This window comes from Chiloscyllium plagiosum, chromosome 27 (assembly GCF_004010195.1).
Source record: "Chiloscyllium plagiosum isolate BGI_BamShark_2017 chromosome 27, ASM401019v2, whole genome shotgun sequence".
Taxonomy (NCBI): Eukaryota; Metazoa; Chordata; class Chondrichthyes; order Orectolobiformes; family Hemiscylliidae; genus Chiloscyllium; species Chiloscyllium plagiosum.
Window position 1 is genome coordinate 19,743,250 of NC_057736.1, and position 24,113 is coordinate 19,767,362.

At 41.8% G+C, this 24,113-nt stretch overlaps 1 protein-coding gene across 1 annotated transcript; it reads right to left on the reverse strand.

Moving 5' to 3' along the window:
- Positions 1-206: 206 nt before the first annotated feature.
- Positions 207-7,593, reverse strand: LOC122563624 (endothelin-2-like). The gene is made up of 5 exons (XM_043717597.1): positions 7,430-7,593; positions 6,527-6,668; positions 4,654-4,773; positions 2,468-2,602; positions 207-2,178 (listed from the first exon to the last, which is right to left on the reverse strand). Exons 1-5 carry the CDS (start codon positions 7,488-7,490, stop codon positions 2,091-2,093), a joined length of 546 nt encoding a protein of 181 aa, XP_043573532.1. The 5' UTR covers positions 7,491-7,593; the 3' UTR covers positions 207-2,090.
- Between the last annotated feature and the right edge of the window lie 16,520 nt (positions 7,594-24,113).

Here is a 24,113-nt window from a genome sequence, read left to right on the forward strand (position 1 = left end):
GAGCTACCATGCTACCTCTGAGCTCCTGAACGGTGCTCTATAAATGCAACAGATTGAACCGGCTCCTATTCTCATCTGCCATCTACACACCTTCCAGCAAGAACCACTGCACTGAAAGTGGACTGAGATCTAGTACTAATTTTCTGCAGTTCCCACAGCATACTACAGGAAGTACCATTTTCGAAAATGAATGACATCCATAAATACTTATTAATGATAGTAAATATATTTTTCCATTTGATGGTTTATATCATAAAATAATCACAATAGTTCCAAAGTACACTGAATTACAATAATTTACAGTTAATCATAAATTAATTAAATATTGATTAGAGTTATTTAATCACTGAAATGTGGGTCAGCTTATCACTGTATATAACAGATCGTTAATAATAAATTAACAGTTGTCTTAAACAGTATTGTACAATGATGTTTTAAATTGACCACTCACATGGATATAGAGGCCAATTACCCATTCTGCATGGTGTGCATAATGTAAAATAACACAAGACCCTAAATGTAATATGGTTCCTGTTAAGTCCCTCAGCCCTTGCTACCTAAGTAAGCTTTGAAAGAAGAACCCTTTGTGTCATAAATCTAATAATTAAACACAGCAAGCAGGTGTAATCCTAATGAAATGGTTAGACTGTAGAATTCAATGTTGCCTATACTTCCTTCTCCTATATTTAACATGGAAATTGGCTATGCAGAAACTGACTGTAAATGGTTGAATATTAAAATGTGTTGATAGTCTTTTCTCTTAGACAGTTGTTTGTCATTGGAATTCCCTTCCTCAAAAGGGTGTGGTTTAAAAATATTTAAAGCAGAAGTTGATGAATTATTGATTAAAGTTATCAAGGATATGCAGGAATGTAGAGTTCAGGTTAAAATCAGATCAGCTGTGATCTTATTGAATGGCAGACTCAGTGGCCTATTCTTGTTCCTCGTTTATAGAATGAAAAGCTATGCATAGACATGGATGTGACAGATTTAATTCTAACCTCATCATGAATACCTGAAAACAAGAATGCTGACAGTAAAAAGGTTAAAGTTGAGGGGATTTTTCATGAGATGTATTAGGATAGTGGTCAGTTGTGATATCAGCAACAAATACACTGCTTTCAAACAGCACTTCATTTCTGTTACTTTAGTGGAGAGTTAATGGGTGTTAAAATAATGGATAGAGGAATGTCAGATTAACAAACTAAGCATTTGTTTGTTATCGCCAATGATCATTATTGATTAATGATTCTAAGCAAATTAATGGTGAGCACTGGCAGGTTGTCTGTAACGGGCATCACTGTCATTCTTAACATTATCACTGTGCCCAATGCTCTCACACATCCATGTAGCTGTCTCTGCATGATGCACCATCACCTACTTGGTCAACAGACGTAAAATCATCTACCGAACCCATTTACTTATGAAAATACAAACTGAAAAACAACAGGCAAAAAGTACTTCTTCTGCTTCATAGTAAGCAACACTAAGAAAGAACCTAGTGATTCATTCACTGGTTATGAATCTGCATAGACATCCTTTACAACAGGAGTTGAGGTAATTGCAAAGCTGTTTTGTATCACACCTTCAGCTTCAACACTTGTATGTTTTCAGTTCTGTTGTAATTGTTGGGGATCCAATGTCCTAGTGACAGCTATCATTTTGTGTCCAGTTCACTGAAGTTGTCCAAAGATGACCAATTGTCACATTGTGGAGGTAGATGTATTATACAACCAGTTTTTTTCTCCACCCCCTTACTGCCTTGTAAATATACAGACTGTTATGTCTGCTCTGTTCAATTAAAAGCATGTAAAAAAAATACAAGGCTTCTGACAAAATCCTTCAGAGCGTTCAGGCTCATCTTCCTTCCTTGATCTCCATATTTCTTTCCCCATTCCTGCTTCTCTTACAGTCCAACAACAGAGCCATCATTGTTTGACAGCAGCTGGCTAATACTCATGGTGTGCATCTGATCCCTCCAGCCATCTTCTTGTTCTCTCCTGGCATCTCATGTGCCATCAATCGAAGAAGAAACAGAAGCTAAAGATGGCACCTTCTCTCAGGAAAAGAGTGAACTTGTTTTGGACAGCTCATCTCCTTCTCTCTCGATATAGTTCATTCCGAGTCTTTAAGAAGTGCTTTCGTTGAACAGTCTGGATGTTTGATGATGCAATTTTTCTGTAAAAGATTTTCCATAAAATTAATTTTATTCTAATCTATAAGCATGTTCTTGATATTCTTCATTTCTGCTCCTCACCCAATACAAATGTGGCGGACACTTGACTGTCCTCTGAAGTAGCCAAGCATTGCATTATTTTAACCCATTACGAAGAATTCAAAACTAATGAGGCCGTCTAGTATCTTATCTAAGGGATTCAGGGATGTGAAATAATTGCTAGCACCATCCCCATTTGAAGGTCGATTAACATGAAGGAATTGAACTTTTCTTTTTGTGAATAAAATTTACCTTAAAATCTGTAACAGATGAGAATTGACAGTTCTCTGGTGTTGCGTTGAACTGGAGCTTATGGTTTGGTGTTGGGGTGGGTTTTGGTATTGTGTACCTGTATTTCCAGTTTGCTGTTGAACACTGCTGTCTCTTCTAAAAAATGAAAACAAAACACATATTTCATTTTCTAAATATAAAATTGTAGCATAATGTATTTACTGACAAGCCAGTTCCTAATATGAAATAGGTTATTTCACACTTCTTTTAAATATTAGCAACAATGGGCTGCAGACTGACTCTGTCAGGTTTTTAAGGCTTTTGGCATAGAATTGTGTAACTCCCTGAAAAACTGGCAATTATTTCACTACCATGCTCTTTCCCCATCTCTTGGCAATCTTCCCCCCATTTTAAGTAAAGATCCAATTGCCTTTTGAAACTTACTGCTACTACCAGCTTTTTGAGAAGTGCATTTCAGGTCACAACGACTTGCTATATAAAATAGAATTTTCCCCACTACCCCTCCATGGCCTTTTGCAAATGATTTTACATCTGTGTTCTCTGGTTGCCAACTTCCCTGCCTTTGGAAGCTGATTCTCCCAAGCATCTCTTTCAAAGGCCTTTACAATTTTCAACATCACTATTGAATTACACATTGCCCTGTGCCCTGCTCGTCAATTACCACTAAACTCTGCGTTTCTCTACAGTTTTGAAAATAATTCTTCCTTTGTCTTCACGTCCATCTCAAAAAGTGCATACCTGTGTAACAGGTTTACCATGTAACAAACACATTACCACAAACATTTGAAATAAAACAAAAGATGTTGTTCTGGAACCTGATCATTTCAGGTATGATCCCTGCGTCAACATCTTTTACAGTTTAGATCTGAAAGATTAACCTATTTCCTTTCTCAGATACTGATCAAACCGCCTTGCATGGCCACTATTCTGTTTTTGTACTTCCAGCTTCCTCAACATCTTAATTATTTTGAATATTTTTAAAGATATTTTCAAAGAACTTGTATTTGCATAAAAGCCTTCCATGACCTCAGAGTACTGCCCATCAAAGTGCTTTTGACAGTTCCTGAAGCAAGGTAACTCGTGTAATGTAGGAAAGGTAGCTGTCAATTTGCAGACAACAGTAAAGATAAATGACTAGATAAACTGTTTTACTGATATTGGTCGAGGGATAAATATTAGCCAGAACACTAGGGAAAACAACCTAGCTCCTTTCTGAAATAACGCTACAGAACATCCTTCTGGAGCAGCAAAGAGATCTTCTTTCAAATTTCCATTCCAAAAGATGACACCACTGATAGTGCTGCACACACACTGCCACCCAGAACTGCATTGGAGGGTCAACTTGGACTTTGGGATCACATCACTTGCGGCAGTGGCTCAGGGTGTGGCACGGTGGCTCAGTGTGACTCAGGGTGCGGCTCAGTGGCTCAGGTTGTGGCATGGTGGCTCAGTGGTTAGCACGGCTACCTCGCAGCGCTAGGGACCCGGGTTTGATTCCAACCTCAGGTGACTGTCTGTGTGGAGTTTGCACATTCTCTCCATGTCTGTGTAGGTTTCCTCTGGGTGCTCCAGTTTCTTCCCACAATCCAAAGATATGCAGGTTATGGGAACTGGCCATCCTAAATTGCCCATTGATCAGGGGTAAATATAGGACAATAGGGTAGGAGAATGGTTCTGGGTAGGTTACTCTTCGGAGGGTCAGTGTGGACTTGTTGGGTCGAAGGGCCTGTTTCCACACTGTAGAGATTCTATGACCTATGATGACTGGAGTGAGACGTACATGATTCAGAGGCGAGAGGGCTACCCACTAGGCATGGCTGTCATTTCTGTGTCTTGTCCCTCTCTTGACACAATAGGCACATAACAGACCTGAAGTAATTGATCAAAGGCTACAGCTTGGTTAAGTGTTCTGTTTGCAATCTTTTAAAACTGACAAACAGTGAATAGAAATGGCCTTTTCAATGAGATTGGGCTTGCTTTCCAATTGCCCTTGCCAGCATGGTCCCCTGGGTGAAGCTTCTAGTGTCTAGTGTAGACTGTCATAACGGGAAGGCAAGTCTCCCTTGGGCCACTTTGTAATATACTGTTACTGCACTGAGCTGGCTAACTATTCGGTTACAGGTTTGAAACTGTACACAAACTAGTTAAAATCCCCTACAGTGTGCTAATTAATCTTGATAACTTACGAGCTGTCCAAGTGGCAAAACTTAGAACACATTCCGTCCTTGGAATTTGCACATTCGCACCTTGGAGTTGATCTTTTGCGGCGTGTTGCTGGACTTCCTAAGCCATAAGGTGTGGTTCTCCTGTTAAGAAAACAGATAGCTGTTATAACCAAAGAAAATCTTTACGACATCATAACACACACAAAGACCCATCATCAAAGGAAATTCAAAATCTGTAGGCTAGTTTATTGGTCTTTATAGATTTTGTGATAACTGGTTTGAAGGGTGGCATCGCTCAACAACATTTGAAAACACATGCCATCTTTATGTATAATAACTAACTTGCTACAGTCAGCATACTGTCCCCTTCAAATTAATGATGGCTGATTAGTGATTGTGGAATATAATTGCTAGGGCAGGTGTGCGTTATCACCCTAAAAAAAAATTAATTTAAATTCATAACTTTCTTTTGTGATCTGATTTTGATTACAGTGCCCCTTATGGGCTGTCCGCCCTAATTATATTTAACTGGGTTTTAAAAAAAGAATATAATTACTTATTGGCATCAATTTAGCTGCATACTTAGAGATAAAGAAATATGCAAATATTCAAAATTCAAAACACTGGAGATCATAGAAAAATAGAGCTGAGTCCATCATTAACTGGGCAATGTTAGTGTAATAACAAGCTCTCTATATAGCACTTTCAAGGTGTTAAACATCCTTAGCATATTGAGATGCTAATCAGACAACTGATTAAGGCACTTAATCAGACAACTGCCACTGATGAAATGAAATTAATATTAGGATAGATGACCAAAAGCTTGGTCAAAGAGCTAAGATTTAAATATGAATACAAAGGAGCAGAGACAGTAATGAGGAAGGAGATTTAGGAAGGGAATCAAAGAGCACAAATGTCAATGATGTGATGAAGAATCTGGAATTGCAGAGTCACAGAGATCCTGGAAGGTTGGAGATGGTTACAGAAATTGTAAGGTGCAAGAATTCTCCAATTTTTGGTAATACATTAAAATCCAGTTTATACATTAACTGACTTGAATTTCAAGTGTGGTTTAAGTGCACCCAACCACAGCACTTGTCATGCTTTTTCAATAAGCCCTAATTCAATGTTGGGTGGATCTAGTTTAAAGTTATTGCACACCCAAATGCATAAGTAAGGCATGACAAAGTATGAAGATTAACTGGCACCTCAAGATAGCACCTTATCTCATCTTAAAGCACCCACAACGGATTAGTTTTTGATTTAATTCTTGTGAGGTGAAATTGAAATGCAGGAGGTAATTCCAGTAATTGAAGACTGGTGCTGAGGCTCACTCAAAATGCTGGAAATACTCTGCAGGTCAGGCAGAGAGAGCAGAGTGAGAACAATAATGAATATTTCAAGTTGGTGACTTCTCGTCAGAACTGAAAATTAACGATCTGGCCATATCTGGCAAGGGATTCAAGCAAGATGCTTCCAAAGTGGGTGTTGCAATGAGGTCACTGAGGTCATATTTGAGGCCACAAGCTGCCCCATCTCTGAAGCAGCCATGGTAACTGTAAATGCTGCCAAAAAGCATTGGATGGATGGATGGTCAGCATATATCAAAAATCACTTGCAGAAAAAAAATGCAGACTTCAAGCTGACCCTCCTAGATCTGGCAGTGAAACAGTGAATTTCCTTTATTTTTGATGTTTGATCACTGCCACCTTTTCTTTAACCGGGGCTGCCCTCTTCTCAGTTGGGATTTCTGTTTATCTGTTATCTCTAACTTGTTCCAGTTCTGATGAAGGGTCATGAACTTGAAACATTAACGCTACCCTCCAACCCCCTTCACTGTTGTCCAGCGTTTTCTGGCTTTCTATTTGGGATTCCTGATTTCTGCTGTACTCACCCTGGTGTATTCACCCAGATAATGTCCTTGTGGCAGAAGTAGATGCACTCTTTGTCTCTCAGATTATTACATGAGCAGCGCTTCTCTCTCCTCAGATACTGACTGCTGGTCTCGCTGGACCCTGGCAAGCGGAAACCACAACCTAGAGCACCAAACGTTGACATGTTAACCAACAGAAACATCTACAGAATTCAAACAGGGGGTGGTGGACTCTCTCTCTCCCCTGGAAAATCTGCCCGTGCCTTTGCACTACGCGCGTTGCAATTGTTACATAAATTACAATTAAATTCAAACAATCGATTGTCTCTCTGCCTGTTTTTTTCAATGTATTTTGCATCGTCGCGCCCTGCTGCTCTGATCTTTCGATTGAGCAGATTCGGAAAAAAAGCTGGAAGCCCGGGCAACAGTGACGGAGGACATCGATTCACCGTTGCATTCATTGGATGGATTTTTATTTTGCAAAAGCGTTATTCTGTTAAGGAAATGGTTGCTCAAAAATAAACTCGGGTACACCACTCCAGCACCCCTTCAGCAGCCCGACTTCTGATAAATGTACAAAACGATACTAATCAGAGAGCAATTTACCGAAATACCATCTCCCATTTGCAGCACTGCGGTTTCAGGTTGGGTAGTGACAGTCCAGAAACAGGGACCACGATACTGACTGTGTCAATGATAAGAGCTAGTGCCTGCCTCCATTCAGAAGCGTGTGCCCAGTGCTGGTACTTATCAGTGCAAACCCTGGCAACGCTGTGCAATTAAAACCCGATCCGGGATGACCACAGAATCATGCACAAATCTGAAAACATACCGACGAGTCTTATAGGTTACAGCGCAACAAGCACACGGTACACGCGACAGATCCAAACTTTATATTGAAACGTTTTATTTACAAACACGTACCATTTTCCAACAAAATAAGAGCCGTGGCCAGTGTAAATAATCCTTTCAAACTGCAGCCCATCTTTTTGTTGTGCACGGTCTGTTTTAGACACTAAATCCTGCGTTGCTGTGTTGTTTGCATTAACAAGCGAAGCGCTCTGCAGACACCGTGCTGTGTGTCTGAGCGCCTGGCGTTTTGCCTTATTTATACAGCTGACGCAAAGTCAAGACAACACCTACAGCCGCATCTCAGTGCTTGAGGATCCAGGGTGGTCAGAGGCAGTCACACAGCATTCAAATTCACCCTCGCACCAACCACATACCACAGCATGGCAATCATGCACGAAACCAGACTTATGTTTTTTTTTCGATTTACGCGGGTGAGTTAATCCCCGCGTAAAGAAATGCCATTTTTGGTTAAAAGGGAGATAAGGAGGAAGTTGCATTGGCCCACACCCTGCATTCTAGAAATTTACCCCCAGCTCAAACCCACGTTCCTTTGATACACTTCATCTGGCGGTTTGACGTTTAACTTTTGAAGTCACTTATTCACTCAAATAAAGTCATAACATGCCATCGTCTCCAGTCACACGAGTTTTTTTTTCTTAAAAAAAAGCCGATTACAAGAGAAAACTTGGACCACTTTATTTGTGACATTAAGGGACTAAACGTGTAGCCTCATAAAAATAAAGAAGTGTTTCTTTAGACCCCCCCACCGCCACCTCCCTCTCCAAACCAACCTTCTCCTTCATTCTTCAAAATTAGCTTCTCAGTGAGGCTTTAGGCGGTTTCTGAGAGAGTCACTGACTCATGTTTACCCCACCTTTCCAATGTCAGAGGAGAAAACAACTGAAATTAAAGTGACGAGCAGCCAACAGCAATGATGTAAATGCTGAAGAAGGGTCACTGGACTGAACCATTAATTCTGCCTTCTTTTCACAGATGCTGCCAGACTTAGAGTCATAACAGCATGGAAACGAAGTCTCAGGTCAAACTAGTCCATGCTGACCAAGTTTCCCACTTGCCTGCATTTGGCCCATAACCCTCCAAATTATTCACGTACCTGTCCAAATATCTCTTAAATGTTGTAATTACCTGCATCAACCACTTCCCCTGGCAGTTTATTCCACTTGCTGAGCCCTTCCAGTAATTTATATGTTTTGTTCCAAACTTCCAGCATCTGTAGTTCTTTGTTTTATTCGTTGCAACACTAATACTGACTGCCAACCTTTTGTTTCAGTTTGGTAGCACCTTCAGTTCTGAAAATCCTTGACCTGAAATGTTAACGCTGTTGTTCTCTCCTCAATGTTGCCAGACCTGCTGAGTAGTTCCAGCATTTTCTGTTTTTGTTTTAGTCTTCCAGCATCTGCTGTATTTGAGTTTTGAATAATTAGGACCTTTTCATTGGAACAGACCAGTATAAAGGAAGATGTAATGGAAGAGTTTTGAATTGTGAAAGGATGGGTCAGAATGAAGAGCTAGCAATTCTTTTCAGTGAGAGATCAGGAGTTAGTGATCAGGGAGTGTCGTGGGATCATAGGAAGGCAGCTATGCGTAAAGTTGCTTATTTCAACTTACTGTAAAAATGGATGACACCAACACACAATGGCAGCAGAGTGTACCATCTAGAGGATACACTGCCACACCTCACCAAGGTTCCTTTGGCAGCCACGTTTGACTTATGGCTTAGAAGGACAAGGGCAGCAGATACCTGGGAACATCATCCTCTGTAAGTTTCCCTCCAAGCCACACACCACTCTGACTCAGAACTGTGTCACCATTCTTTCACTGTTATGAGTCAAAACCAAGGAATTCCCTTCCTAACATGGACTGCAGCAGTTTACAAAGGTGGCACAATGTCACCTCCTCAAAAGCAATTTGGTATAAGCAATAAATGCTGGCCTAGTCAGCGATCTCCACATCCAACGAAAGAATATATGAAACAATAGGCCAGATTGGGGAAAAAAGGGATTCAGAATATGAGCATGGGGGAAGCATGAGCTTTGGATTATTGGTCAAGTGAAGGAAAGTTGGACTGAATTGAAATGTGCAGGAGCCTTTGGTGTTATTTTCTCATTTGCAGTTCATATCTTGGTGAGTGAGATCCAGGGTTCACCATAGGCTGGAGCAACATTTCTCACACAGTCTTCTGCTGTTTGATGCCTTTCTTGCAGAATCCATCATAGAAGTGGGGGTGGCTCAGTGGTGAGCACTGCTGCCCCACAGCGCCATGGACCCAGGTTTGATTCCAGCCTCATGTGACTGTCTGTGTGAAATTTGTGCATTTCTCACATAGTCTTCTGCAGTTGGGTGCCTTTCTTGCGGAATCCATTATATGGGTGGCACGGTGGCTAGCACTGCTGCCTCACAACACCATGGTCCCAGGTTCAATTCCAGCCTCGGGCAACTGTCTGTGTGGAGTTTTCACATTCTTCCTGTGTCTGCGTGAGTTTCCTTCGGGTGCTCCGGTTTCGTCCCACACTCCAAAGATATGCAGGTCAGGTGAATTGGCTGTGCTAAATTGCCCAGTGTTAGGTGCATTAGTCAGAGGGAAATGGGTCTGGGTGGGTTACTCTTCAGAATGTCGGTGTGGACTTGATGGGCCAAAAGGCCTATTTCCACACTGTAGGGATTCTATGATGAAGTGGAAATGCATCCTTTTGTCATTGACACCTCTGACATAATGCTCAGATGCACATCACTTTCAACACTACAAGCCAGGTCCTCACACTATCCTTCACTACAGTATCACTGAATATCCCGGTATCTGCAGCCCAGAAGAAAGGCAAGCTAGCTCCTCACTTTGTGAACAAGGATGTGAAAGTGTTGTTGAAGAGGAGGTAAGTCCTTTTGCCAATGGACCACCACAGGAGACACAGACACATTTCACCAGACACAGTCAGCCTCACCACAGATTGCAGTTTGTGACAGTGCTGTGTCCCAGGTTATAGGGAACCCCCATCTGTGTAGTTAGAAGGTCAATGATCATAGAGTCATAGAGTCATACAGCACGGAAACAGGCCCTTGAGTCCAACCAGTTCATGTTGACCTTAATCTCATACTGCCTGCTTCTGGTCCATTTTCCTTCAAATCTTTCTTATTCATGCATCCATCCAAATGTCTTTTAAACATTATAATTGTACCCGCATCCACCACTTCCTTAAGAAGCCTCCAGGCTTGTAGTTCCATCTTCTGCGTTTTGCAAGGCTTATTATCACCATATTCCCACTGCTCCATTACATTCACAGGACTATTACTTGATCTACTTCTGCCACTGCACATACGTCGTACCAAGGTTCATGGACTACAGCTCTCAGTGTTACATGCATCATGTCCACTCAACACCTTTCACCCAACTCATCTTCCCAAACATTTAACTCTCCCATCACACACTGGGAACACTTCAGTACCTTTCTGGTTCACTAAAGACCACTAACTGCTGTTCCACCCACTTACATCTTACTCAATCCTTCTTTTGTCTCATAGCAGGGAAAACTGGCCCACAACTGGGCCAAGAGGACCAAAACTGTTTTGTTTTAGTCGGGCCTGTGATTGAAGAGTGGAGTTGGCAGGCATCAGGTTCCATTTGTCCCTGTGAGGAGAATTTCCTAGAACTGGCTGGAGAAGAGCATGATTGCTCATATAAAGGTGGAGAGATTTCAGTTTATAGCCAATCCAGTTGTCCGTTGTTGTGCCGTGCGGCACTGCTCTCCAGTGCTAACTCCTTCTTCACCCACATAAGCTTTTATGCACCTTCTCCAACAAATCCTCTCTCTATCTTATACAGGCACTAGCAGCATCCACAATGAGGCCAGTTCTGGACACCCTCAGCTCCACCTTCCCCTCTGAAGAGGAAGCCACTGAATCCTCAGAAGATGCACCAGCAACACTTTCACCTGCACGTCCACAAGCTCAGAGATTTTCACTTCAGTGGGAGCTTGTTCCAGATTTAACTTGGATGACCACATCACGGACCCTTCTCCAAGCTGGTCAAGAATGCGATGCCCAAGAGTTTAGAGAACTGCAGGAGACAAGGCACTGTTCAGTTCCAGGCAGATGATAAGCCTCAGTTCTCAGTCACTAATGACAAAGTCAAACTGCAGAGACAGGCACAGGAATATTAGGCCGGTAGCTGGAACAAAGGATGGAGGAGTACATCAATGTTTTCGGTGCCATGCTCACTCCAACTTGCATGTTTCTGGCTGTCTCCATGAATAGGATACCACAAAAAGCCAGGTGATATATTCAAAGTTTGCCAGATTTGCACACAGACCTGCCCTCCATCCCAATAGCTTGGCATTAGTGACAAGATGAGAGGAAGACAAGTCATTCCAGGGAGTCAGGGTGGTGCCAACAGAAAGGGAGGAAAAATGACAGAAAGACCACCAGAGACTTCTTTCCTGAACACTCTGGAGGTTCTCCACCCCTCCACTAAAGGACAAGGGGACAACACCCAAGTCTTTCAGCTAAAAGGCCCAACCACAGAGCAGGCTTCCTCCACCCCATTTGCACAAACTGAAGAAACATCACACAAAGGGAGTGGAAGATGAAACCTTACTGAGGGTGCATGGACAGCATGGGTGAAATATCAGAGTAAACAACTTTCCATTGTTGTAAAGACCGAAGGGATTAGTTTAATTTGGCATCATGTTCGGTCAACATTGTGGGCCAAAGGGCACAATCTATGTTCTGTGTTCTAAATATATGTTCATTTACAGTGTTAAAATGTCTGATGTAGTATACTTTTTGCTGTTCAAACTATGAGAGAGATGAGCTTCCTCTTCAGACATCACGAGAATGAATGAAATAGCAGTGCCCAAGTTGTTTGCATCACTTACAGCAACCAACTCTTTGACTTGTACAAGAAATTTGGTAAACCTCAGCTGGAATATTGTGTGTAGCTGTGGGTGCCATATTATAGGAAAGACAGGAAAGCATTGGAAAGATTACAGAGGCAATTTACAAGAGTGCTTCCAGGAAGGAGAAACTTCAGTTATCAGGATAGATTGAAGAACTGGTGAGTGTTCTCCTTGGAGAGAGGAAGTGCTAGGAGGAGATTTGATGAAGGTTTTCAAAAGCCTGAGCAGGCTGAATTGAGTAGATTGGGAGAAGCTGTTCCTGCTTGTAAAAAGGACCAAGAGTAAGAGGCCTTTAATTCAAAGTGCTATGTAAAAGAATCAAAGGTGAGAAAAAATATTTTACCCAACGAGCAGTTAAAGTCTGAAATACACTGGCCGGGGCTATGGTAGAGGCAGGTTCAATTGAGGCATTCCAGAGTGCATTGGATGATTATTTGAAAATATTGTGTAAGATTATGGGGGAAAAGCAGGAGATTTTCACTGGATACTGATACTTATTTGAGGAGCTGGTGCAGATACACTGAGCTGAATGGCCTCCTTATGTACTATATCAGTTCTATGATTCTGTGAGCATGTAACTGCAGGTAATCTTAGAGGCCAAAGATCCTTGAACCTTGCCATTAAGGACTACAGTCAAAGTGTTACACTTTACTCTGGACAACAATGAGTCTAAATACGATAAGGAGGGAATGTGCTAGGGTCTAGTCTGCTCATAGCATTCCACAACTATGCTAACCTTTGGAGTGAGAGTACAGAATCAGTGAGGATTCCACACATCTTTGTAAGATAAGGTTCATTGTATGCATCAACTTTACAAGGGAGCACACTACCAGTCAAGGCTAGGAGATGTACAATGTGTCCACTCCACCTCACAATGCACTGGTCTGCTGAGCAAAGCAGCTGAAAACGTTGGCTCTTGCAGATTCAACACTCTTCTAAAGGAAACTCAATAATCTCAGGATAGCTTAGCAACCAATGCACACTCTGTAACATTGCAAGTATATGGATGATGGAAGAATCAAAAGAAGATTCCTCAAGCTCAACCTCCTTGTTATCTTGAGAGATGTTACTTCTCAAAGCTAGGATGGCCTAGTGGTATTATCAACTTGGAGAAAGTGAGGACAGCAGATGCTGGAGATCAGAGTTGAAGAGTGTGGTGCTGGAAAAACACAACCAGTCACACATCACCTGAGGAGCAGGAGAATCAACATTTCAAGCATAAGCTACTGGAATCAGTGGTATTATCACCATACTGTAAATCCAGAGGCCCAGATAATGTTCTGGGCACCTGGATTCAAGTCCCTCCATGGCAGATGATGGAGTTGAATTCAATAAAAATCTGGAATTAAGAGTCTAATGACAATCATGAGTTGATTATCAGAAAAAAATCCCTGGCTCACTAATGTCCTTCAGGGAAGGAAACTGCCGTCTTTAGCTGATTTAGCCTACATGTGATTCCAGATTTCCAGCATATGGTTGACTTTCAATTCCCCTCTGGGCAATAAATACTGGTCTAGCCAGTGACGCCCTTATCCAGTGAATGAATTTAAAAAAAAGTCCTGAGAGATGCCTTAAGAGCAACTTGAACTTAAGTCAAAATGCAACGTTGGTACACCCTCCCATGGGCTGTTGGTTTTTTTCTTAAAGATCAGTAAGAGCAGTAATGTGTAGATATTGGAAGTGAGATCACCAGAAGATATCAAGTGTGCAGTCATGTGGATAACAAGACATTGCTTCAGCAAGATAAATGGTCAAGGACTGCAAAACTAGCAGGGGCAACATGTCCTTTGCTCAAAACAGAGGCTGCTTGCCATCTTACCAACTAAATCTGAAGCAGTTAAACACAGTCCAAACTCATTTCATTCATTCTGAAAGCAGGTTTCAGTGAGGTTATCCATGGCCTCTTGGCTCTGCAAAGCATTGCTCTATCATGCTGTCGGGGACGGCCTTCCTAGTTAATGGCCTGATCTTCAGCCTCATGGTCATCCTGAGAGTATTGCTGCCTTTCTCCATTTTTCCACCAAATACTACCCTTCCGGAACCCTTAGACGTTTTCCATAACCTGAATCAACACCCCCTCTCCCCTTGGGACCTCAACACCCTCTCCACCACAGTCATAACTCAACACCACCCTCAGTACCAAACATAATCCCTAGAATTCATTCTGCCACTACTGAGCCAGATACTCCCTACTCCTGACACCATGACTCTCCCCACTGCTCAAGACCCAACCCAGCACTGCATACCTGAACACCTCATGACCCCTTCTGGACCCATTTAGCCTCCTTGACTCTGGACCAAACCCCTCTTTTCCCATCAGTGGGCCCAATCCCACCCTCCCTAATTTCAGACCCAAACAGCCCCCTTTCACCATTATGGACCCAACACCATGGCCCTGATACCAGCTTTGACACCCCAACAACAGAATCAGGTGACCCCCAGTTCACCTCCTATTCTGGACCTGACATCTGAAATGGTTGTCCTTTTGCACTGAGGGAATTGTTTGAATGGAAGTATGGCTGCATGCTTTCAAAGTGATTTGAATCTCTATTCAGAAATACAAAGCTCTTTCATGGCATAAACAGGAGTCAAGGGATAATCAGCAAGAGATTGCTACTCCTCAAAAAAATCCAACTCAATGTCAAAGATGTTTCCAATCCCATTGATAACAAGCAAGCACATCAATGAAGCCCATGAGCTAAGTATAATGTTGCAGCTTTCAGGCCCTAGTCAGTCAGACAGTACATGTGGTCAATTTGACATAACACATAGACAACATCAGAAAAGCTGAAGCCTTTACTTCCATCCTAATGACATGCCCCAAAAAGGAATGGATGGTATCTACTATATGCCAAGATTCACACTTATGCAAAGGTAAATATCACCCCTTTACAACACCTGACGTAAGATGTTTTCAGGTGCAATGGAATGCAGTCCAAATTCAATAAGCTAACTGCTTGCAAGGGGTCTGACATTCCTTGCATTGGCACTTACTATCTCAAATGTGAATATGACTCCTTGGAATGGTCATCTGAACCCTTTTACATTGTTGATAACAACAGGACCTTCTAACATTGGTCTACCAGCATGCAAAGACTCATGTATTATAAACCTGTCAGTAGTTAAAGATCCAAAGATACAATTTCAAAGTACTTACCAGATTCAGGCATGATTATTCCAGATGCTTTTGGCTAATTTTCAAATCCTCATAAGGTCAAAGATATTCCTCTAGATTCACAAAAGGATATTATCAAATTCAAGTTCGAGGATAGTTTCCACATCAATCACATTCAGTTTTGTCATAATTGAGCGGAGCAAATTCAACAAGCTGTTGTTGTTAAACAGCTGCAGTAGCTCAACATGATCATCATCAGCATGTTTTTATTTATTCACTCATGGGAATTGGGCATCACGGGCTGGCCAGCACTTATTGCCCATCCATACCTGCCCTTGAACTGACTGGCTTCCTAGGCCATTTCAGAGGGCAGCATGAGAGTCACATGTAGGCCAGACCAGATGAGGATTGTAGATTTCCTTCCCCTGAAGGACATTAGTGAGCCAGCTGGGTTTCCCCAAAAATTGGCAATGGTTTCAACAGATTATTAATTGCAGATCTTTTTAAAATCAAATTCAAATGTCACCATATGCCATGATGGGTTCAAACTAGCTCACGTGAGCATTAACTGAGTTTCTGGATTAGAATCTAATCATAATACCACTAGGCTATTGCCTCCCCAAAGCCTGTAAACATTCAGCACATCCCTGAGAAAGCACATTCATTCCAGAATTCAGAAAAAAACATGACTCTGCAGGATTGCATTTTTCAAAGGCAACAAATGATTATTCCACAAGCTCTGTATCAAAGAATGTTTGACACAAAATTCACTCTGAGCCATTGTGTAGGATTGTGGCTGACATTTTCCATCTCCAAGGACACAGCCACAATCTGGTGACTGACTATTTCACCAAATTTCTTTTCATAACTTAAGTTGAAGAAATTACAGTGAAACAGTTGTTGAATGTGAAATGTAAGTCCTTCAACTTTTTGAAGTCCATGACCATTAAAACAAAAGTAACTTGCCAAGATTTTCAGATGGCTATGATAAATTAACATGCTACTTCTCAAAGCAATGGTTAACCCTGTCTTGCAGCCCTCATGTTTGGATGTCAAGATCCACACAGTATCTTCTCAAATACTTTTACCACCCTAATGTCGTGTAAACAATGCGTCATTGGAAAGAAGGGAGAAAAAGGTACAAGTGCATAATCAATTGGCATATAGTTAGATCAATTTGAACCAGGGCAAGACATCAGAGTTTGAGATCTTCATATGAATAAATGGGTTCCTGGAAGATTTTGCAGTTGATGGCTCAAGTATTGCATAAAAGAAGTGACTGATTATTTGTTTTGTAGGGAGGTACTTATGACAGCTTTGGCACCCATGATGTCAGAGTTAATGTGCACTTGGTCTTGCAGCACTGGCTGGCTTTGGTGTGGCAACTAACGCATCCCAGATTGCTCAAGATTATTCACCAACTACTCCATCCAAATGCACAAATAAAGATCTTTATGCTAGTGTTTGTAAGAAACCTAGACAACTGGCATGAAGCCTTTGTCCTGCAAGAGTTCAGCCTCCTGATGTCTTCATATCTGGAAGCAGAGTTACTAGAGGAAAGGGTTATCCCACTCAGGAAATGACAAATGACCCTGGTAAGGAGTCTAACGAGTGAGACCCACAAATACTCCATGTTACTCACCTTTCCTATCCTGCTCAGGCCGTTGGACCACAGTCAGCACTGAATCCATGAGCGTAGCACTTTGCTCCTGCTGCCCACACCATTGGCAAACTCCAGCCTCACTTCTAGGTCCCACTAGCTGGCATCTTCCATCTATCAGTGTCACATTCAGAGAAGTGCCACTAAAATGAGGCACAGCCTTTGAAAGAGTGCAGCTTGTGTTCTGTTTACATCAGCAAGATGCATCAAGGAAGATTTAAAGGAGGTCCCTTTAAATATTGGAGTTTAAATTGTCTAGGTGGACTTCAGGTTTTTTCAACTGAATTGGTTAGGAAACCTGAAAATAATGCAGTAATGCAAGAGGTGGTTTAAAAAGGAACGGACAGATGCAATGGACATAGGCCTGTGTTTCCCACTGGCTATGAAAACAGGTCAGTTCCTGGCAAAGTTGGAGATTAAAAACCCAGGCCAAGGAAACAAGAGACGATTCTTTGATCCCTCAAACCTATTCTTTCACTCAATTAAATCATGCATGTATTATGTTTTAACGCCGAGTTCCATATCCCTTTATACCTTCCCTAATCAAAAACCTATCAACTTCAATTTTTAACTCCCTCCCAGACTAGCGACAGGGCATTGGAGAGAGTTCCAGATTTCTGTTACCCTTTCTGTGAAGAAATTTCCAGATGTCATCCCTGAATGGCCTTGCCTGCTTTATAAGATCATGTGCCCTGTACAAACAAGAAGGAATATATTCTGTCTTTCAAATCCTGTAATGATCTAAAAAGCCCTTATCAGAACTTCCCCTTATTAATCTATATTCATGGGAAGAGATTACTCGTGTATACACCCTATCTAAATAATTGAACCTCATTAGCCACAGTATCTTTCTAGTGAAAGTCTGCTGTACCTCATCCAAGGCTGAAATATCTACCCTAAGTGCTGTACCAAGATGTGAAAGCCCACATGAGCTAACTAGGTTGAACACTCTTGTTTCTGTTGTACCTTCAATATCATTCTATGCCCTGTTGATGGGAGATGCAGGATATTTGTGTTGTCAACGATGAATAAGGCACCAAAAAGGAAGCTCAATCATGAGTCCAACACTTTCTGAATTTCAAACAGAAAGGACAAGCCAACAACTAGGAAGTAGAAGTGTGAATAAGATCAAATGACAGAAGTTTGTCTTGTCAGTCCACCAGGGATTAGGAGTCACAAAACAGGTTAGCTTTAAGGGTACTGGATATTATACATTTTCACCTTCAAACATGCCGACGGATGGGACAGCATTAACTCTAACCATGGCCTTTGATTTCATCGCAGAAATGGTAAAGAATGTACAAATTAGCGATTTTGCTGAACAATGTTGTCTAAATGGACCTCAGCAAGACTGTTTGACAAAGTAGACCAGTTAGCAAGGTAAGGTCACATGGAATTCATGGAGATCTAGCCATTTGGATACAAAATTGGCTCGAAAGTAGGAGACAAGGGTTGGTGGAGGGTTATTTTTCACATTTGAGGTCTGTGACCACTGGTCAACAAGGATTGAATCCACTTTATCTACTGCTTTCCTTCATTTATATCAATGATTTAAATGTGAATGTAGGAGGTATGGTTAGTAAGTTTGCAGATGACACCAAAATTGGTAGTGTAGTGGACAGCGAAGAAGGTTATCTCAGAGTACAAGGGGACCTTGATCAGATAGGCCCATGGGCCAAGGAGTGGAAGATGGAGTTTAAATTAGATAAATATGAGGTGCTGCATTTTGGTGAGGTGAATCAGGCAGGACATATACAGATAATGGTAAGGTCCTGGGGAGTGTTGCAGAACAGAGAGACCTTGGAGTACAGGTTCATAGCTCCTTGAAAGTGAATTCACAAGTAGACAGGGTTGTGAAAAAGGCTTTGGTATGCTTGTTTTTATTGGTCAGGGCATTGAGTATAGAAGAAAGTGAGGACTACAGATGCTGGAGCTCAGAGTCGAGAGTGTGGAAAAGCACAGCAGGTTAGGCAGCATCTGAGGAACAAGATAATCGATGTTTCGGGCCTGATGAAGGGCTTATGGTGTCCCTGCTATAGAAAAGATGTTGTGAAACTTGAAAGGGTTCAGAAAAGATTTACAAGAGCTTTGCTGGGGTTGGAGGGTTTGAGTGATCAGGAGAGACTGAATAGACTGGGGCTATTAGCAAGTGAACAAGATCAACAGAGATTAACGTTTTGTTAGAATGGGAAATGATTGTTTATCTTTTCAAATATCAATGGCTCTGCTGTGTACTTCCAGTACTTGTTTCTCTTTTTACTCATTTTACTCAGCCATTCATTCATCTGCTCTATCCTCCTATCCCTACCTTTCATAGCTCATATCACTGGGAGTAGTCCAGATATTACTACCCTCAAGGACCTCCTTTTTAAATTCCTGCTTAACTTCCTACATTCTCCCTTCAGAATCTCAGCCTTTTTCCTTTGTATGTTGTTAGGTCCAATGTGTACAACAACCTCCTCCTGGTCCCACTCCTCTTTGAGAATATTCTGCACTCTCTCGGAGGTATCTTTGATCCTGGCCCCAGGGAGGCAACACACCATTCTGATTTCTCACTGTCTGCCACAGAAACATCTGTCTGTGCCTCTGACTAGAGAGTCCCCTATCACAATTGATCACTTGGAACCTAATATACCCCTCATTACATTAGAATCAGTTTCAATACCAGAAACTTGGCTGTTTGTGCTACATTCCAAGAGTTCATCACCCACTACATTTTCCAAAACAGCATACTTGTTTGAGATGGAGATAACCACAGGAGACTACCTGCTTCCCTCTTCTACCTTTCCTTGCAGTAACCCATCCACCTGACTGTATCTACAGCTTTTCTACCTCCCTGTAACTGCCATCCATCACACCCCCTAGGTCCTGTAAATTCCTCTTTGCCTCAAATGATCCATGTGATATGATAAGATTCGCAACCAAACACACTTACTGCAGACATAATCATCAGTAATATGGAAACACTCCCTAATCTCCCACATTTGACAGGAAGAGCACATCTCTACCAAAAGGTCATCTTTGCACCTTAACAATCTGCAGAACCAGAAAATAGCACAGTCCTACTACTCTTAAAAAATAAATGCTGCTCCAGGCTAACTGAGTACCTATGTTTTATATCTTTAACTTTTAATCAAGAGACAGATCTCAATAAAACATATAACCAAAAAGTACCCACTCTACTCACTATTTAAAAAAATGGCAAGGTTACACATAAAAACCATGCACTTTATCTGCTCCTGTGCTGTGAGCACACAGGTTCTTCCAAGGTCAGCTGTGAATTTAGCTGTTTGTTACCTTTTCTTAGACACACTTTGATGTCCAGAAATACTTGTACTCAAACAGCAAAGGCAGTAGCTATGCAGATTCATTGTTGCTGTATCAGACAGCAGTGTAGGTTTCTTTCTCTCTCTCACTGACCATGTGGCCTTTGCCTTTGTTCTCTTCTGCCTTTTTGAAGAGCCGTTGTTTCGATGTTTCCCCCCCAAAGTTCCAAACAATTCAACAGCTTATAAAACAGTAATTACTACTCCTGGAATTTGGGGAAATCACCTCCAACATGTAAAATACGTACAGAAAAGGAGCAGCTCTTGCGGCCACAATTTTTCTCCCATCCTGCATCTTGGATTATGAACAATCTTGCATTCAGAGAGTACATCTTTTGTCCTCAAAATGTACCAAAATGGCTTCAGTTAGTGTTCCTGCATTGACAAATGTGACTTCCAATTTCCAAACAGTGGCCCCACAGTAATGAGAAAAATCACCATTTAACCTGGCATGGTTTTGAGGGACAAATGTTAGTCAGGACCCCAGGAGAACAGCCACCGTCTTTGAATAACGTACTCTTCGCGATGGGAAGATGAAGTGGGTGGAGTGAAGGAGTGCAGGGCTTGCCACTGCCTTGTGTGGCCCAGGCTCTTCCTGAGCTAACAAAGGAAAGTGAAAACATACTTCCTTGATCTCCTTCATCTTCCTGGCAGGAGCTGATACATTTTAGAGGAAGTAACTTGCCCAGTCAGAGCAGAATTACGACCCCAGCCGAGGCTCAGTAATGACACTGATACCTTATCTGCAAACTTAATTGAGCAATTCAGAAGCCTGAGTGAAAATTGCTCAGTGTGTTGTGGTCATCATTTGAGTAAGTTGCTAACGTGAGGCATTTTGCTCTCTGTCCAATCAGTCTCAATCATTTAGGCAGGGTTGTAATGGTCCCTGATTTGTTTTATTTGGTTCTGTGTCTCTCTCAACAGCTCAGAAATGTATCCATCAATAATCCATTGTGTTCCAACTCTACTGCTGCCTTCTCCAATCTGATTCCCCCTTGACTAATCATTTTCAATCTATGACCCTATTGTATATGAAGGCACAGTATTCTGTACACTTGGTCACTAATAGCAATACCTGACCCCTTACTCAAACCTTCCATACTGGTTGTACAGTGTGCCATCTGCCTTGTCCAAATCATCATGAAGGCGTGATCCATATTCCTACCCTGTACCATAGGGTGGAGCGAAATAGATCTTCTACTGGCTGGCGACATAATCTTATTGATGAGGAGCAAGCCTGAGAGGGGGAGTCTGTGGAATTCCCCAGAGAGCTGTGGGAGCTTAACCTTTGAGCAGATTCGAGACAGAAATCAACAGGTATCTAGAAACTAATGGTATAAAGAAATGAGGAATTAATGTAGGAAATTAGCATTGAGGGAATGATCAGCCATGATTAAAAATGGCAGAGCAGGCTTGATGGCTAACTCTTGTTTCTACATTCTGAAGTCACATCTTGGTCTCTGGGCTCCTACTCCTCTGATTTCCGCTCCTCCCTCAAACACCTTAGGCAGGTTTGCTTTTCTCCTGCCTTTAAAAAAAACCTATTCTCTATTGTCCACTCCAAAACCACCTAGAGATTCCCATCGAGATATTTTTATCTTTTTCCTCCTTCAGCCTCTACACTGAGTAGCTTCTCATTCTCAATGATTTCAATCTAGAGTCACTTTCCTCTCTGATTTTGCTGTCCTTCTTAAACTTCTCACTCCATTGAACTCTCTTACTCACCCTTTCAACGCTTTACTTTCAGCTACTCTCTCCCCTTCCCATTTCACATTTACGTCCATAGTGATTTTTTTCTACCCAGGCCATTTCCCTTAGCTTAGCCCCTAATTTCATTCCCTCAAGGGGCCCGAATTTGGCACTTAACTAATTAAGAAACTCACCATCAGAACTGGTTGGACAACATGGAGTGTTCATGGTCCTCACATTCATGTATCCAACAGACCCCACTCCAGAATCATTTAGAAGTACAAAAAACCTCAACTGTTTTTCCAATGCCAACCTTTAACCTTTCCTTCCATGCCCTTCCACCCTCACCTCCAACACCAAAGGTGAGATGTTTGTGCATTTCTCTGTCACTAAGGTGGGTTCTTGTTCCATTGTCTCTGCCGCTTTCTCTCCAAGCCATCAAGCCCAAGCTCCCCATGATTTCTTCTACACCAGCCTGAATGCCTGTCTTTCTCTCCTTTCACATAGCCTGTCTAGGCTTCACTCCTCCATAAAGCCATCTTGTCCCCATTCCACTAAACAGCTAACAACATAACCTCCTTCCCTCGTCCCCATGCTAATTGGCATTGTAAGTTGTCCTGGGTCTTAACCAATTTTTATATATCAATCAACATTATAGAAAAATATTTCATCAGTTATTCTCACATTTCACTTTGTGTAACTTTGATGGGTGCAAATTGACTGCTGCGTTTCAATTTAAAAGTGACAATACTTTAAAAGTGTTTCATTAATTGCAAAGCACTTTGGGAAATCCGAGAGTGTGAAAAGTGCTAACCAAAGTTAAGTTCTCCTTTTTGTTCTTTCATTTTCACTGCTTTGACTGAACCAGGCTGTTTGGAACTTGGGTTTCCTGTTCAACCATGAGCTGAGTTTCTGACCCCACATCTTCATCACGCAGTCAATTTACTTACCCCTCCATAACACCTCAATCCTGCTTTAATCTCCTTTCTGCTGAATGTTTCATCTTTACCATCCATGGACTGGATACTTCTAATTATTTCTCAGTCAACTTCCAAACCTTTGTAAAAATCAGCTCATCCAAACCATTTCAGCCAGTATCCTATCCCCAGTTAAACTTACCCATTCACCAACCATATCCTTGCTGACCTATATTAATACCCAGTTTCCCAGATTCTCAAGCTTAAAATTCTCATGTCTGTTTTAAATCCCTCTTCATCCCTATAACTACATTCAGTCTGTAAGCTCAGCCTCCATTCACCCTTAAAACTTCTCAGTCCTCCAACTCTGGCCTCCTTTACCCCCTTTCTCACACATACTGATGGCTGAGCTCTCAGCCAACCAGACAGTTTCACAGTTTCCACCTAAAACTCCTCCCTTTGTCCAACTCCCTCTTTGTCATTCAGATTGTCTTCCAACACCTCACTGCATTGATCACTACTCCTTTCTCTCGCTGCCCATTCCTATTCCATTAATGTTCTTAACAGCATCACAGGTCTATTTTCCCTATATCAGGTGCTGAATAAATGCAGGCTATTGATTTATTTCTTACATTTCTGCCTGGACAATCCACAAAGTAGAGAAATGTCAACGTCCTTTACTCTGCTACTAACCACCTCCTCCATCCTCCTTGTGCTGCTCAATCTACCTTCAATCAAATCTGCAATGTTAATAAACATTTTTGCTTCAAAATCATGGGTCATTCTAAGCAATGCACCTAGCTGTCCACTCCCTAAACAATTTCTGTTACCAAATTTGAAGAATCTGAAAGAATTTAACATAGTCCTTTAGAGGAGAGGAAAGGTGATGGCTGTTGAAGGGGTAAACAATGTTGGCAGTTCCTAGTCATTGGCAGATGTTCTCTGCAGTTGAGAGTGTGGTGCTGGAAAAGCATAGCTAGTCAGGCAGCAACCTAGGAGCAGGTGAATCGATGTTTTGGGCATAAGCCTTGCTGTTCTCTAGAGGTAGAGGGTTAGGATTAGCAAGTTGGCTGCGAAAGAGCCTGATTTGTACCATTATCTTTTCTCTACCTTCAGCTTTGGATGAAACTCACCAGGTT